Raw genomic sequence first — 13,747 nt, forward strand, 5'->3', positions numbered from 1 at the left:
ACTACTCTTTCCTCATATCTGCACAAAACTAGTAGAGGCAAGGACACTCGAGATTAAACAAAAACAAAAATATACTAAAATAGTCCAAAGAAAAGTAGAATGACAAAAGGAGTTGTGTAAGTGGAGAAACTACTGTCTTCCTCATTGAATACATCCTCATTGAATTTGGAGTTGAGGCACAGATCAGCCATGATCTAATAGAATGGCAGAACAGGCTCAAAGGGCTGAAAGACCTCTGTTGGTCCCATGTAGACATACAAATGAATGCAAAATACTGAAACTCTAGGATCTATGGGAATAATTTGAAGGACTGAGGACAAAAAGATGGGGTCTTCAAATCCAAATATCTAGATCAAGAGAGTGCTTCTAGTTTAAAAGATTCAAGCAACATATTGGTCATAGCATAGCCATGGGGTTGTCAAAGAATGGGTATGACAAACTTAACCTCACCTAAATACTCAATACAAGGATATGTATTTTGCACCATTTGCTAATATGTTAGTATGACTATACTTTGCTTAAATGTCATTTCAAAGCAAAACAATTGCCTTGATAGGAAAAGAATCAGTTTCACCTATCTAGAAAGATGAAGTCTTGTGTACAGAGCAAAATGTACTTTGAAATTGAAGGCTTGAGAGTGAATGCTAGTACAACTTAGATCAAGAACATGAGTACTTTGATTATACAAGCTTGATCATTCTCCCACAACCCGTCGTCCTATAATTGAGTTTATACTGGCATTCAGAGATTGGACAACGATATCGGGTCATTTGGATGATGGTGTGAAACCTTGTGATCCTATCTTCTTGACTAAAAAGCAGAACTACGGTCTATACCGGGTATGGTGAGTCTTGGGAGCATCGCTAGAATAGCTTTTAAAAAAAGTATAAACTAAATCTTTTAAAAGGACATTCAGCTTAATACCTAAATAATAATAATCCTGGTATTTGATAAAGCACCTTATCACGTTTTCAAGATGTCTCAAAGCTCTTCAAAGAATTTACTGTAAAGTGAATTAACTGTATATTGTATGGCTGAAACGCAGCAGCCAATTCCACATAGGGGCATTTTTCAAATTTTAGAAATATTGGGGTCTAATCAAATGCATTTCTTAAAGGGATTCCTGTTAGAATTCCAGGCAACCCACAGGAATGCTACTCAAAGTAAATTATGTTTGATGCTTAATAGGAGATCACTACGTTGGATATCCTGAAAATATTGACATGGGGCTAAAGGGTATTTGTCATCTGTGATCTTAAAGATTCACCTCATATAGTAGGAAGCTTGGACCTTGGTTTAATTTCAAAACTAGCACCTCTTAACAATGCAGCATTTCTCTAGTACTACACTGGAGTTTCAGCTTGAGTTCAGGTAGACATGAAGCTTCAACTTTCTAATGCACAGGTAAATGGAATACCAACTAAGCCAAGCTGATAACTGTTCAACACAATTTATGCCATATCGATTTAAGGAGGCAAAATTAAAATTCCAGAAGTCATTTTGAGCAAGCTACGGCATCAAATTCCAAAATTAGGCAACTTATATTAGTCAAAGCAAATAGGTGTCCAACAGAAGACCAAAATACTTCTCTCCAATCTTGGGAGAGAAACTATTACTATGCTCAACAGGTGCCTTTCTTAAATTCACTGCATAATAATTTCAACCTGGGCCAGATTGTGGCACCTCAACCATCTGATATGAATCGCAATTAAAATAAGGTGAATGATTTACATAACTAGAAAGGAATCATGGCATTGAACAACAACTTGCATTTATATATGGCCCTTCACTTAGAACCAGCAAGGGAGAAGGGGAGATGAACAGGAGTTGAAAAGGAAAGTCTAGATAGTATAAATAAATGCCAGTCATTCATCAACTATGGCTTGTGCCAGGGCCAATCCGAGTTCTATCTGAAGATGGGCTGAATAGGCTAAAACTGAAACACATGGTAAATACGTAACTGCTAATGTAACATTCTTAACTGTGCACCTCTTCTTGGAAGATAATTAAAGCTTTCAATGCTTTAACAAATCTCAAACAGCTACCAAACTGTGTTGAAATGTAAAAGATGAGAACTTTTATTGTAAGCAAATTGTACGTGGAATAAAAATCAAGACCTGTGAATAATGCAATGGTGAAAATCCCTTTGTCCAATAATGACAAGTTGTTTTAAATTATCCTAGCTGTTTCTCACATGGAATGATTGCAATTTCCATCGTGCACATTGAGTTAAATGAGAAAGAATGAATACATTGTATAATCAGTTGCAGAAAAAGGACATTCCATTTTAAAAAGTTTAAGTGTACCATTTCATTTAAAACACTCACGGTCATCTCCAACTGGACCTGCAGAACACTGTGCTGGAGGATCACGAGCAAAATCTAGGAGTTCCTAGATTTAAAATTTAAAAACAATTTAGATTTCCAGTTTCATGCATCAGAAAAACAAACACCAGTAATTGACAGAATATGATAAGCCTTGCATTTCGTAGACCACCTTATCACAACGGATGTCTCAAAGCTCTTCGCAGGATTTCAAAAGTTTTAAGTACAAATAACCATCAGCTACATCAAATCAACTCCTTCACCATAACCAACTCACTATAATTGGCAAACATTTTGTCATTGGCTATCCTCAATTTAATAAACATTTAAGAACTCCAAAAAAAATCACTTCCTTTAAAATTTGCTATAGGTCTATATTTTGTCTAGATCAGATACCCAAATCATACACAGAATTCCAATCATATTCCACTCACCGTTTCTATTCACTATTATTATACATGATCTCCTCAACCAAGCATCATCATATAAACTCAATTACAAATACAGCATTTCCTAAATGTTTGGCTTTTTTAATTCTCAATATTATTTCCTTCCTCCTTCTACTAATTAGTGTATTTGAATTAAATACCATTGACATAGCACTGAGCCATGAACAGAATTTGATAAAACAGGCAAAACACAAATTAGTACAAGGTGAACTTTCCATAACATATTTGAGTGATTGTATAAATATTATTTATATATGCCAATCAACCAAATAAGAATGAAATCATGTTGAAGATTGGATCGTTTATTCAAATAAGATCATACATCACTAATGCCAATTTTCTGGGGAGAAAACTACCGTAATCTTAACCTAATGAATAATTTCAAAACTTGTTCAGTATTTCAGGCATTTGTACCATAACTTTTATATTTACCAAAAATGGCTAAATGGATATTTATTCAGACATGGAGACATCTGTACAGAGCTCTCTCAAAATAATGATATAAACCAACCTAGAAAACAGATTTAGGTAATGGGTACATATGAAGGACTATATTGAAAAAGAGAACACTAAATTCCAGGATTACATTCGTCTGTCAAATTTACAACAGACAATGACCCAGTTAGCACGAGCCATAAAAAACAGAAGTTTACAGGCTTGAGTCCTGCTGAACTCCGAGTTAGTTCATCTCAATCAGAACAGTTGGGGCAATACAAATGGCTTCAAGGCCCCAGATTAGGGAGAGAAAGAAAAAAAATAGCCAAAGCTCATATGTGGTTGCTGGACAAGGACAGAACTGGATAGTTAAATAGCATGCTGAGACTCTCAAGGCTCACACGAGCGCACAAGATGATAACCTGGAAATAAGAAATAAATACCTTCAGGAGGGCTGGGGGGGATGTGGGAAGAAAAGTATTACAAGCAGATTGGCAAGACATCCTTCCCCAAATTTACAAGTGATGTAGGAAAAAGATGCCAAATCTTTTTCTAAAATGAGTTTTTTTTAAAATAGAAAAACACTCACTTATTAAATCTAGTTCAACTGCAGTTTGCTTGACATCAAGAGAAATTAACTTTCAAAAAGTTATTTGAAAGCTCAAGTTATCAACTTCAGAATTTGAACCTTGCACTTCTGCACTGACATTACAGGAAGTTTATTTTCAGATGGCAGTCGAGTTCTTTGCCGGGTCAATGAAAGTGTAAAGTCAGAATTCCAGGTAAAACAAAAAATAAATACAACTACCACCTATTACTATAAGCCCTTCAAGTAACTGACCTTTCAAGTAAATTAAGCTCAAATATACCAAATGGTAATCAGAACACTGCTGAGGAAAATAGCTGTATTTCAGTTCATTTCCCACAGAAGAGGAAAGCAGATTCTTCCCCCAATGTTCTCCCAATGCCTCACCCACTAACAAGAAAAGCAATCACCCATTGGAAAAAGGGATGGAATAATCTTTGGCTGAATCACAATCTTGCACAAACATCTCAGCCTGGTCTTCTCCTGTTCCAGCTCATTACCAATTTTCCTCGCACGCTGCTCCACCCTGGTTGCTGGTAAAACAACACACATATCCTTCCAATCCACCTTGTGGGTTTCCCATGTTGAGACATTTCCCCTCCTCCTCCTCCTCCTCAGCATGTTGAGGGTAGGGTGCCCTGCACTGCCCCTGGGCTGGGTGCGGAGCTGGAGCTGCAGCTGCCTGGTGCCTGGTGCCGCACAAACTATGTACATAATGTGCTGACGGTTTGCTTTCAGCGGCCGCCGCACGGTCACGGACACACATCCGCTGTGCTGGGTGGGAGCTGCAGGGCCCGGGCCGCCGCCATCTTCTACTGCGGAGACGATAGGAAACAAGACGACAGGGAGGAGGGGGGGGGGGGAGGGAGGAAGAAGGAAAGTGGGAGGGGAGACATTGCAGTAGCCGGGCAGCGGGTTGGGATTTATAAACCTTCCCGGGGGCCGTGGATTAACCCTCCCCCTCCCCCCCGGGACAGACAGACAGACAGAGAGAGAGGGGTCGCCGGCGGCTCCTTCTGTGGGTTGCGGCCTGTGGTCGGGCCAGGCGCCGAACTCACGTTAGAAAGGAAGCGGATGGCAGTGCGGCCTGGAGCAGACCTCCTCTCCCTCTCTCATTGCCCCGAGAGAGAGAGAGAGAGAGCGGCCTAGAGGCCGCACAAAGCCTCGCGCTCTCCCCACACACCCCCCCCCCCCTTCCCGGTTACCTTGTTAATCCGCTTCAGCGCCATCCGCGGGTCTGTGTCAGGAGCCGCTCCCCCACTCGCTGTCTCTAAAGCTGCTGGACGTGACCTCCGTGTCCCCGGCCCCGCTCCCTGGATAAAGGCAGAGACCACCACCACAAGCAGCCGCCACCGGCCTTAGGTCCTGAGTCGTCGTGGAGCGAGTGAGCGGGAAGCCTGGTGCTGGGCCGCGGGTCGGTGAGGTGCGGCGCTGGGGCTGTGTGTGGGGCTGAGCGCTGTGTGTGTGAGTGTGTGTGAGTGTGTCTGCGGGCGGCGCCGCGCCTCACCACAAGATGGAGGAGAGCGACCCCCGCCGGAACTATATCCCGCACACCACCCCGCGCGCCGTCTCACACCGCCACATGCACCTCCTCGCCCATATGCCCAACACCACCACCACCACCAGCAAATAGTCCCGCCACCGTCACGTTGGGGCGTTGTTCTGACACCGCTGAAGCGCGCGGCTGTTTGCGGGCGGTGAGGAGTGACACGAGCGGACACTTGTGGACCGGCGGTTAATGGGTCTGCGGCCACCAACGGTATTTTAATCTCTGGCCGAAGCTGAACCCGCGGCGCCATCTCACCCGAGGGCCCAGCGGCCGCCCCCGGGGCCTTTTTTGTGGGGGGAGGAGAAGGAGCTCAGGGGAGGGGAGAGACCCCCCCACCCACCCACCCGGGAAAAGGGGGCGAAACGCACGATCGCCATGTTACACACTGTCAGGGGTTTGCCAGAAATTAACACGTTCGGAGCCCCCCCAAGGCCGCCCGCCCGCCCGCCCGCCCCCAAAAGTAGCCCCAACGCCCCGTGTCGCCTCCGCCGGGGCAGCAGAGTGGCGGATTCGGGGTCTCTCAGTGCGTGACGGACGGGACGGGACGCCGTGTGTCTCAAGGAAAAGGCATTGGGGGTTTAAAATCGAACAACTTAGGAATCGGCCGCGTTTGCCGCACAGTGACGACAGCAGCAGCAACAACAACAACAACAACCCGCCCAATTGAGCGTGAAGCCGCCCACATTGCTGAGTGACAGTCAGGCGCCGCCTTTGTCTCGCGGGGGGCGGGTGGCGGGTGGCGGCCGCGCGCCTCCCGGGGCAGCATGTGCCCTGCAGGCGGGGCAGCGCGTCGGGGTCTGCATCCCCCCCCCCCCCCCTCCTCCCCCAGTGCCTTTATTTACTGTTCCATCTGTTCGCATCAATTCATTCCTATGGGGTTTTTTTTTTTTTAAAATCGCACAAATAGGGGTTGTGTTTAAAGATTGCAATCGTGTTCCTCGAGCCGCAGGGCCACGAACTGGAGGGAACGGCAGCGCACGCGAACCGCAGACAATGAAATGCGCTTTATTCCTTTTGTTTCGATCTCCACTCGGGAGGACTGACTGCGGGAATAGCGCTGGGGGGTGAGGCAAGGGCGTGGACTGGAATAGGCTGTGAACGTCACCACCAGGATCTTGGAAGTCATTCTGTATCTCTTGCGTTCCTCTTTTGAATGGGCGCTACTGAGTTAACATAAACTGAAGCGAGTTCCACAGTGTGTGGGCAATGAGACGACCTATAAACCTGTAGAAAAAAAATGCCGTCGCTCAATCCGCGACTGCTTGCGGGTTGGCAATTGGCTGCCGCCTTTCACCCACAAAACGTGCAGTCGATTCACTCTGCGGTATATTCTGCGAAGCGCTTTGAGACATCTCGAGGACATTTTAAGGAGCCATATAAAATGCTCGGATTATTATAAAGTGGTTTCTCATCATGCCCTCACTTCATTTTGAAAGCGTGCTCTACAATTTGCAATTCAGAAAAAAAAAACTTTATAGGAATGGATTTCAAACACATCTTATTTCTAGTTCTGAGGTCCATGTGGCACAAAATTGGTCTGCATGAAAAAGACCGATCCTTTGGCCCATCCAATCTCATTCTCTCCAGAACACTCACCCTACTGTCCCTCCCATCAAGGGTCTCTACCACCTTTCCCGGCAACCTGTTCCAGTCAATGATTTCCCTCTTGAGTACAAACAGGTTAAAATCTGTTAAAAGAACATACGGGATACTAGGTTTTATAAATAGGGGCATAGAATACAAAAGTCATAATGAACCTTTATAAAACACTGTTAGGCCTCAGCTAGAGCACTGTGTTCAGTTCTGGGCACCACATTTTAGGAAGTATGTCAAAGCATTAGAGAGGATGCAAAGGAGATTTACCAGGATGGTACCAGGAATGAGGAACTTCAGTTATCAGGAGAGGCGAGAGAAACTGGGATTATTCTCCTTGGAGCAGAGAAGTTAAAGAGGAGACTTAACAGATGTTTTCAAAATTAGGAAGGGATTTGATAGGGTGAAAAAAGAGAAACTATTTCCACTGGTGGGTGGGTTGGTAACCCGAGGGCACCAATTTACAATAGTTGTTAAAAGAAACAGAGGGGAGGTGAGGAGAAATTTTTTCACACGGCGAGCTGTTCAGATCTGGAATACATTGCCTGAAAGGGTGGTGGAAGACGATTTGATAACAACTTTTAAGAGAGAAGTAGATAATTATTTGGGGAGGACAAGTTTGCAGGACTATGGGGAGAGGGCAGGGGAATGGGATTGAATTGGATAGCTCTTTTTAAAGAGCCGACACAGACACGATAGGCTGAATGGAGTCCTTCTGTGCTGTATAATGATTCTATCATGAAATTGCCCTTTACAATTCTAAACCCATGCCGTCTTGTTTTATATTATATGCTTTAATATTTTTGAAAATCTTAATAGCATTTTTAGAAAGTGGACTCTCAACTGAAGAAAGAAGTATTCTGTGTAGAAGGGAATAAAACATAGTTTTTCTGTACTTAAAAGTTCTTCCTTGATCAACATAAAGTATGATCCTCAACTGAATTAATTTTATTTTCACAATGTTTGTTAAGGCTAAGCACAAACAAATTTGTCACTTTTGCATACAATTTCAGTTATTACTGTCATTAAATTAGACAAAAACAATAACTTGCATTTACATAGCGCCCTTCACGCCGGACTGCGTCTTGGAATGATAAATTAGACAAAAAGGATAAAACACGAGGTCCCGATGTACTACAGCCAAGAATCCTTATGACTATAGGGACAAGATAGCTGAGGCACCAATAATATATTTAAGAACTCAGTAGAGAAAGGAACCATGGAAGAGAAGTAGAGTGTGGCAATTCTTTTTTACATCAGCCTGGTGTTTGACACATGCAGATACTCATCACCATGCTTAGGAGTATCCAAACCAGACTGAGAGCTCTATTTTTGCCACCTACACAAAGAAATTTCCATGTCTGGAAATGGAAATGTGCGCTCTCATCCTGGAGGGACACATCCTGTTTACCTAATTTGTGAGAGTATTAGGCACCGATTGGCAACAACAAAGGCTTTGGAACCCAGAGTGAGTGTCAGAGTACCAGCAAACCAACTAAAACTGTATAACTGCTGAGCAGCATAGCTCAGCATAAAATACGTGAGAGCATTGCCACCATCTTCCTACCCATTGAGTAATGGTTCCACCAGTTGGAGGTGTGGAGCTTGAGCAGCAGCTGCTTACCTCTCTGCAAACTAAACAAAGGCGCTGGATGTATAAACGTGTGTTCATGAACTTGGATTTCAGGTACCGCCTTGTAGTTGCTGTCATCACAAGCTTCCTTATCAGCTATCTGATGGACATCTACCTTCAGCGTGGTGGGAGGACTTTTATCGGACAACTTGTGACGTGCCAGACACCTTGATGTTCTCGAGATCCAAGTTCAATGTCACGTACCAGCTGCTTAATCCAGGTCTTCAAGTGAGGGGTTTTTCCATATAGATAGATGTGGCCACTACAAAGCCAACTCCATCTCAAGGATGCTCAGCAACAGATCAATATAGGCTTGAGGCCTCCCTCCCTGCAGCTGCTTCCCCCTCTTTAGTACAGAGGGTGGATGGTGAATGTATTTCCTTTTTTTAAAGAAAGGAGTTAGAGATAATCGAGGAAACTACAGACCAGTTAGTTTAGTGTATTAAATTCTATAACAAACGATGAAATAACTAAACAACCCAACGAGAATGTAATTAAAAGCAGCCAGTGCGGATTTATGAAGAGAATATAGTTGACCAACTTTACTGAATTCTTTGAAGTAATAACAGATAAAGTAGACAAGGGAAGTTCAATAATAATCATTGCATTGATATAGTGCCTTATTACATCTTCAAGACGTCTCAAAGCGCTTCACAGAATATACTGTAAAGTGAATGGACTGTAGATTTTGTGGGCGAAACACGGCAGCTAATTGTGCATAGTAGTGTCCCACAAACAGTCATGGATTACATGACCAAATTACTAATTTTTGTAAAAAAAATGTTTTTAAGGGGTTATTTCTCCCAGAAAAGTGATCCGCCAATCAACTAACAAACGGGTTCCTAATTACTGCTAGGTAAACAGAGGTGTGTGGAATAAGGAAACATGGCCAACGTTTCGCCCTGCCCTGGAACCAAACCCAAGTCCTCTCTCTTGCAAGGCGAGTGCTCTAACCACTAAACTACAAGACACTACTTCAAATAAGTAGCACTTTCTTTTGTAAGATTTACTAAGGATCTTTTAATTTTCTTAGCATATAGAGATAGAAATTCTACCAGTCGAGATTTACTCTATTTTCTTAACAATTCAGAACATCCAGAATTTGGCAAATTCTCAAATAGCCTTCCTTTTGAAGCCCAAGTTTTCTGTAAGTTTTTTTCAGTGACCCAATAACCTCTGAATGTAACCAAATCTGGATCATATGTCGTTTCTGCTCTTGTACGTTCCAAATGTTTTTATCTGAAGATATGACTAATAACTGACATCATCATTTCTAGCTCTCTATAATATTACTTTTTTGTATCTTTTGGTCTGGAAAGAAACATTTTTTTTCTTAAAACACAAAGATTCCTGCTCCTGATCACTAACTAATAATAATAATAATCCTTGCATTTGATATAGCGCTTTTCACGTCTTCTGGATGTCTTAAAGTGCTTCACAGAAATTACTGTAAAGTGAATTAACATATATTTGTGGGTGAAATGTAATATAAACCAAAGTGCTGTAAAATTGTCATGTGTGCATTGCTTTTTTTTGAAAATATATATTTATTTATAAATATAATATTCAGTACAACAGAAATCCAAAACAAACACAACATCTTCTGTTACAATTTTTCCCTTTTCTCCCAATACAAAAAATATTTCATTGTTTATGGTACATTCCTTCCCAGCACATAGGTTGTGCACACGTTTTTTGGGACGCTCCCTTTAACACAGTTGGGAGTCGCCCCTGTGTACACCACATCCACGTGCGTGCCCACGCACACCGTGATAAGGCGCATTGGCCGCTTTCGGAAGGCGCCCAATGTGCTCCGTACGCGCACTTGTTTACCGTACATACATTTTCAGGATGCTGTTTGGTTACATTTCGAGCATCCTTCTGTACCCTTACTTCAGTCAGTTTTGGGTGGGCTCCCCGGTGAGTGTGTCCTGAGTGGGTTGTGCCGGAGCGGTTCCTGCCGGGGTCAGGCTCCATCTGGCCTTTGCCATGGTTGAGCCGAACTTCAGCTTGTCCCTCAGTATATCGTCCATGATCCGAGCGTGCGCGAGCCTGAGGCAGGGCCTCACCGTCCCCTAGTTCTGCCAGAACACCTGGTTTAGGGAGTGCCAAAGGGCCGCCTGTACTGAGTTTATGATCCTCCAGGCACACTCTATGTGGGTTTTGCTGTGAGTGCCCGGGAAGAGGCCGTATAGCACCAAGTGCCGTGACAGCGGGTCCCCGGGGACGAACGGCGAGAGAATCCATTCCATCTGTTTTCAAACTGCCTTTGCGAAAATTGCTGGAACATGAGGTCAGAATTGGGCTTGGCTGTGATGATTTCCCCCCTTTCCCTCCAGGTTAAGTAGCCCAGTGACTTTCACAGAATACTCTTACATGCTTACACTATGGTGGAGTAATGAAAAGCTGTCAGTATGCTAGTCAGTATCACAGCATGAGTCACCACCTTCAAGACAGGAGGAGAAATGAAAATAAAGCACACACACATTTAAACTTCCCCAGACTTTAGAAAGAGGGACAGTGTAACATTTTTACATAAAGCTGTTTCACGTATAATTAAGAAAACCATGGTCAAGTATTTTTATTCCTCCCCTTCCTGCTTCTGTGAAGCGCTTCAAGAAGTTATCCTATATGAATGGCACTGTATAAATGTTGTTCTAATTGGCCCCAATTGCTCCTGATTGCTATGAAAAGAGGCTCCTTCAATGAATCATCAAATCATTTGTTTTCCTGGTAGAGTAGCTACAACTTTAGGCCTAAGCATCTCAAGTTTCTCATACACCAAAAGGCATAGCAACTGCTTGTTCTATTTTTGGGTGGCAGAGATTTGTTTCATGCTGAAATTGCTTCATTACCCAGGGGATCATTTGTGAATGGGGAATGGAGCAAACATGCTGTTATCTGATATGTACAGCTGACGTTAATTTGATCTCCAGAATTGCAGACCCTCACTTTGTCGCTACTCACCTACGGGTTGGTGCAGTCCTGCAAACAAGGAGACATCTGCTGGTTTGCTGTCCACATTCCAACAGATCTCTCTACAGTGCTATATGCCCAAATGATCCATGGAGTTTTCCTAACCCTCACCTTCCCAACTTGTTGTGGAAGACAAAAGGGAATTTAGTCTCTGTTTGGACAAACCCTAAAACACTTCTTTCAATACTGTCCTACAATCCTTAATGTCAAATTTATGTTCAGGTGGTAAGGTTTTCTGTTACATAGAGGATACATGCTGTGAACTAATAGCTTACATAAAGTCACGGACAATAACTAATAAAATGGTGGAATAGGTTTGATGGGCTGAATAGCCTCCTCCTGTTCTTATGTTCCAAGATCATATTTAGGCTAACTATTATTAGCTGAGAGACTGAAATTAATAGGTTCAAAGTTGTTTTGTGAAACATATAGATTTACAAGGGAACATGCCTTATTGATGAAAGGGAATCAGTTTTGCAGGCTGCAGTGGAAGGTATTCATAATACCACTACGACTGTAATTCAAGCATTGACTGGCATCAGAAAGAAGATTACTGAGGTTATACAAACCATAGGATGGCTGATGGTAAGTTGTTTAACGGAAAGGATAAAACTACTGTACTATGGAACCTTAGACATATCTTCAGAAACCATGCAACAGTGGCTTCTGTGCTGCTTATAAATAGGAGAAGTTGCATCTTCACCTATCACATTTGACCTGATGCTAATTGACACTGGAAAACTACCCAGCTCATTTATTGTGACTCAGATACCTTTGGTGCCACACTGCTCAATTGTCCTAACAACTTTCTGGCAAATCTGGCATTTCTCAGCTAACAATTTCTTTTTGGTCAGCCAGGTGTCTGATACATACAGAAACCCATCGCCATGCTTACAAATATCCAGACTAGACAAACTGTTCTACGCATGTCACCTACACATAGAAATTCCTGACTCTTGAACGGAACCTGCACCCTCTTCCCAGAGAAACTCATCCTGCTTACCTAATACCGTGAAAGCTGAACAGCGAGGACTCCAGAGTGTGCGCTGGAGTCTAACCAGCTAAAACTACATAGCTTGCCAACGATAACACTGTCTGGCAAGCTTCCTCTTGCTTGTTCAGCTACCACCACCACCATATCCGCTAGGGCTTTGGTTTGTTGTGTTCATAGGAGAGTCTGAATAATCTCTGACCAAGTAACACGTCTAATCATCCAATTTCTGCTGAAGAGCCAAGCTGGCTGTTCTGTCATCAGCAGTGCCCTGGAGTACTGCCGACTGCCTGACTCAGAGACCAAGAGCACCACAGAGGGCTGGCTTGATTCTGACTTCATGTTGCCAAGCATGTCGTCCTGGAGTCAATTCAGCTCAAAGGAGATTCCCCCCTTCCAAGAGGATAGACATTAGTTGGTCATTTGGCAAGTACAGCTTTGGACCTTGGTGCTTGTCAGAGGCTCACACTTCAAGTGGGTACTTAGTGTGTGCTGCATTGTTGGAGGTGCTGTTCTTCAAATGAGATGTTAAACTGAGGTTCTGTCTGCCTATCCAGGTCCACGTTAAAGTAACTATGGCATATTTTGAAAAGAGAAAGAGTTTCTCCCAGTATCCTGGCCAATATTTCTTTAATAATTGCTGTATGCAAATTGGCTCCTGGATTCACCTACACTGACAATCACTGCATTTTACAGTAAATCATATAAAGCCCTTGAGGCATCCTCTTGACGTGAAAAGGAGTAATATCAAATATAAGGTTTTCATTATTATTTTATTCTAACTCCCAGATCAGGTGTACCCAAATACCATTTCCTTCGTAAGTCACGACCGTTGCCTCAACTTCCATTGATCCATCTGACGTTAGTAATGTAAATATAGCAACAATATTAAGAATTTGCATGTGCGCAACAAAAAAAGGAAGCACAATTATACAGCACACTGATAACTGTTATTTGTAAATGATAAAACACATTTATTCACCCGAGAATAGTTTACAAATTCAAATGAGCTTGCTATAATAACCTGTTAACATGCCCTGAAGATAATTCAGCATTCTGAAATGGTAAAGATAACACAGGGGAATGATTCAATCAAAAACATTTTCCTGTAAAGGCAGGTGTGTGGCAACTTGACTGCCATCCTCATCTCCGCCCCAGCTTTGCTCAGTTTGCAGATTGTTGTGGGTTTCAGCCTTGAGATGAACTCAGAG

General features: G+C 42.9%; 1 protein-coding gene across 2 annotated transcripts in view; it reads right to left on the minus strand.

Annotated features, from left to right (window-relative positions):
- The window catches only part of LOC103177626 (ubiquitin-conjugating enzyme E2 D3), a 28,919-nt gene extending 23,568 nt beyond the window's left edge, over positions 1–5,351 (minus strand). The window contains exons 1-2 of one of the 2 annotated variants that reach the window (XM_007891872.2): positions 5,000–5,351; positions 2,328–2,391 (exon numbers count right to left, since the gene is read on the minus strand). In XM_007891872.2, the coding sequence (XP_007890063.1) occupies positions 2,328–2,391; positions 5,000–5,023 (88 nt within the window). In that variant the 5' untranslated portion in view covers positions 5,024–5,351. The remainder of the gene's footprint in view (positions 1–2,327; positions 2,392–4,999) is intronic. The other variant, XM_007891873.2, reaches the window with a different exon arrangement.
- Between the last annotated feature and the right edge of the window lie 8,396 nt (positions 5,352–13,747).

This window comes from Callorhinchus milii, unplaced genomic scaffold (assembly GCF_018977255.1).
Source record: "Callorhinchus milii isolate IMCB2004 unplaced genomic scaffold, IMCB_Cmil_1.0 Scaffold1, whole genome shotgun sequence".
Lineage (NCBI taxonomy): Eukaryota > Metazoa > Chordata > Chondrichthyes > Chimaeriformes > Callorhinchidae > Callorhinchus > Callorhinchus milii.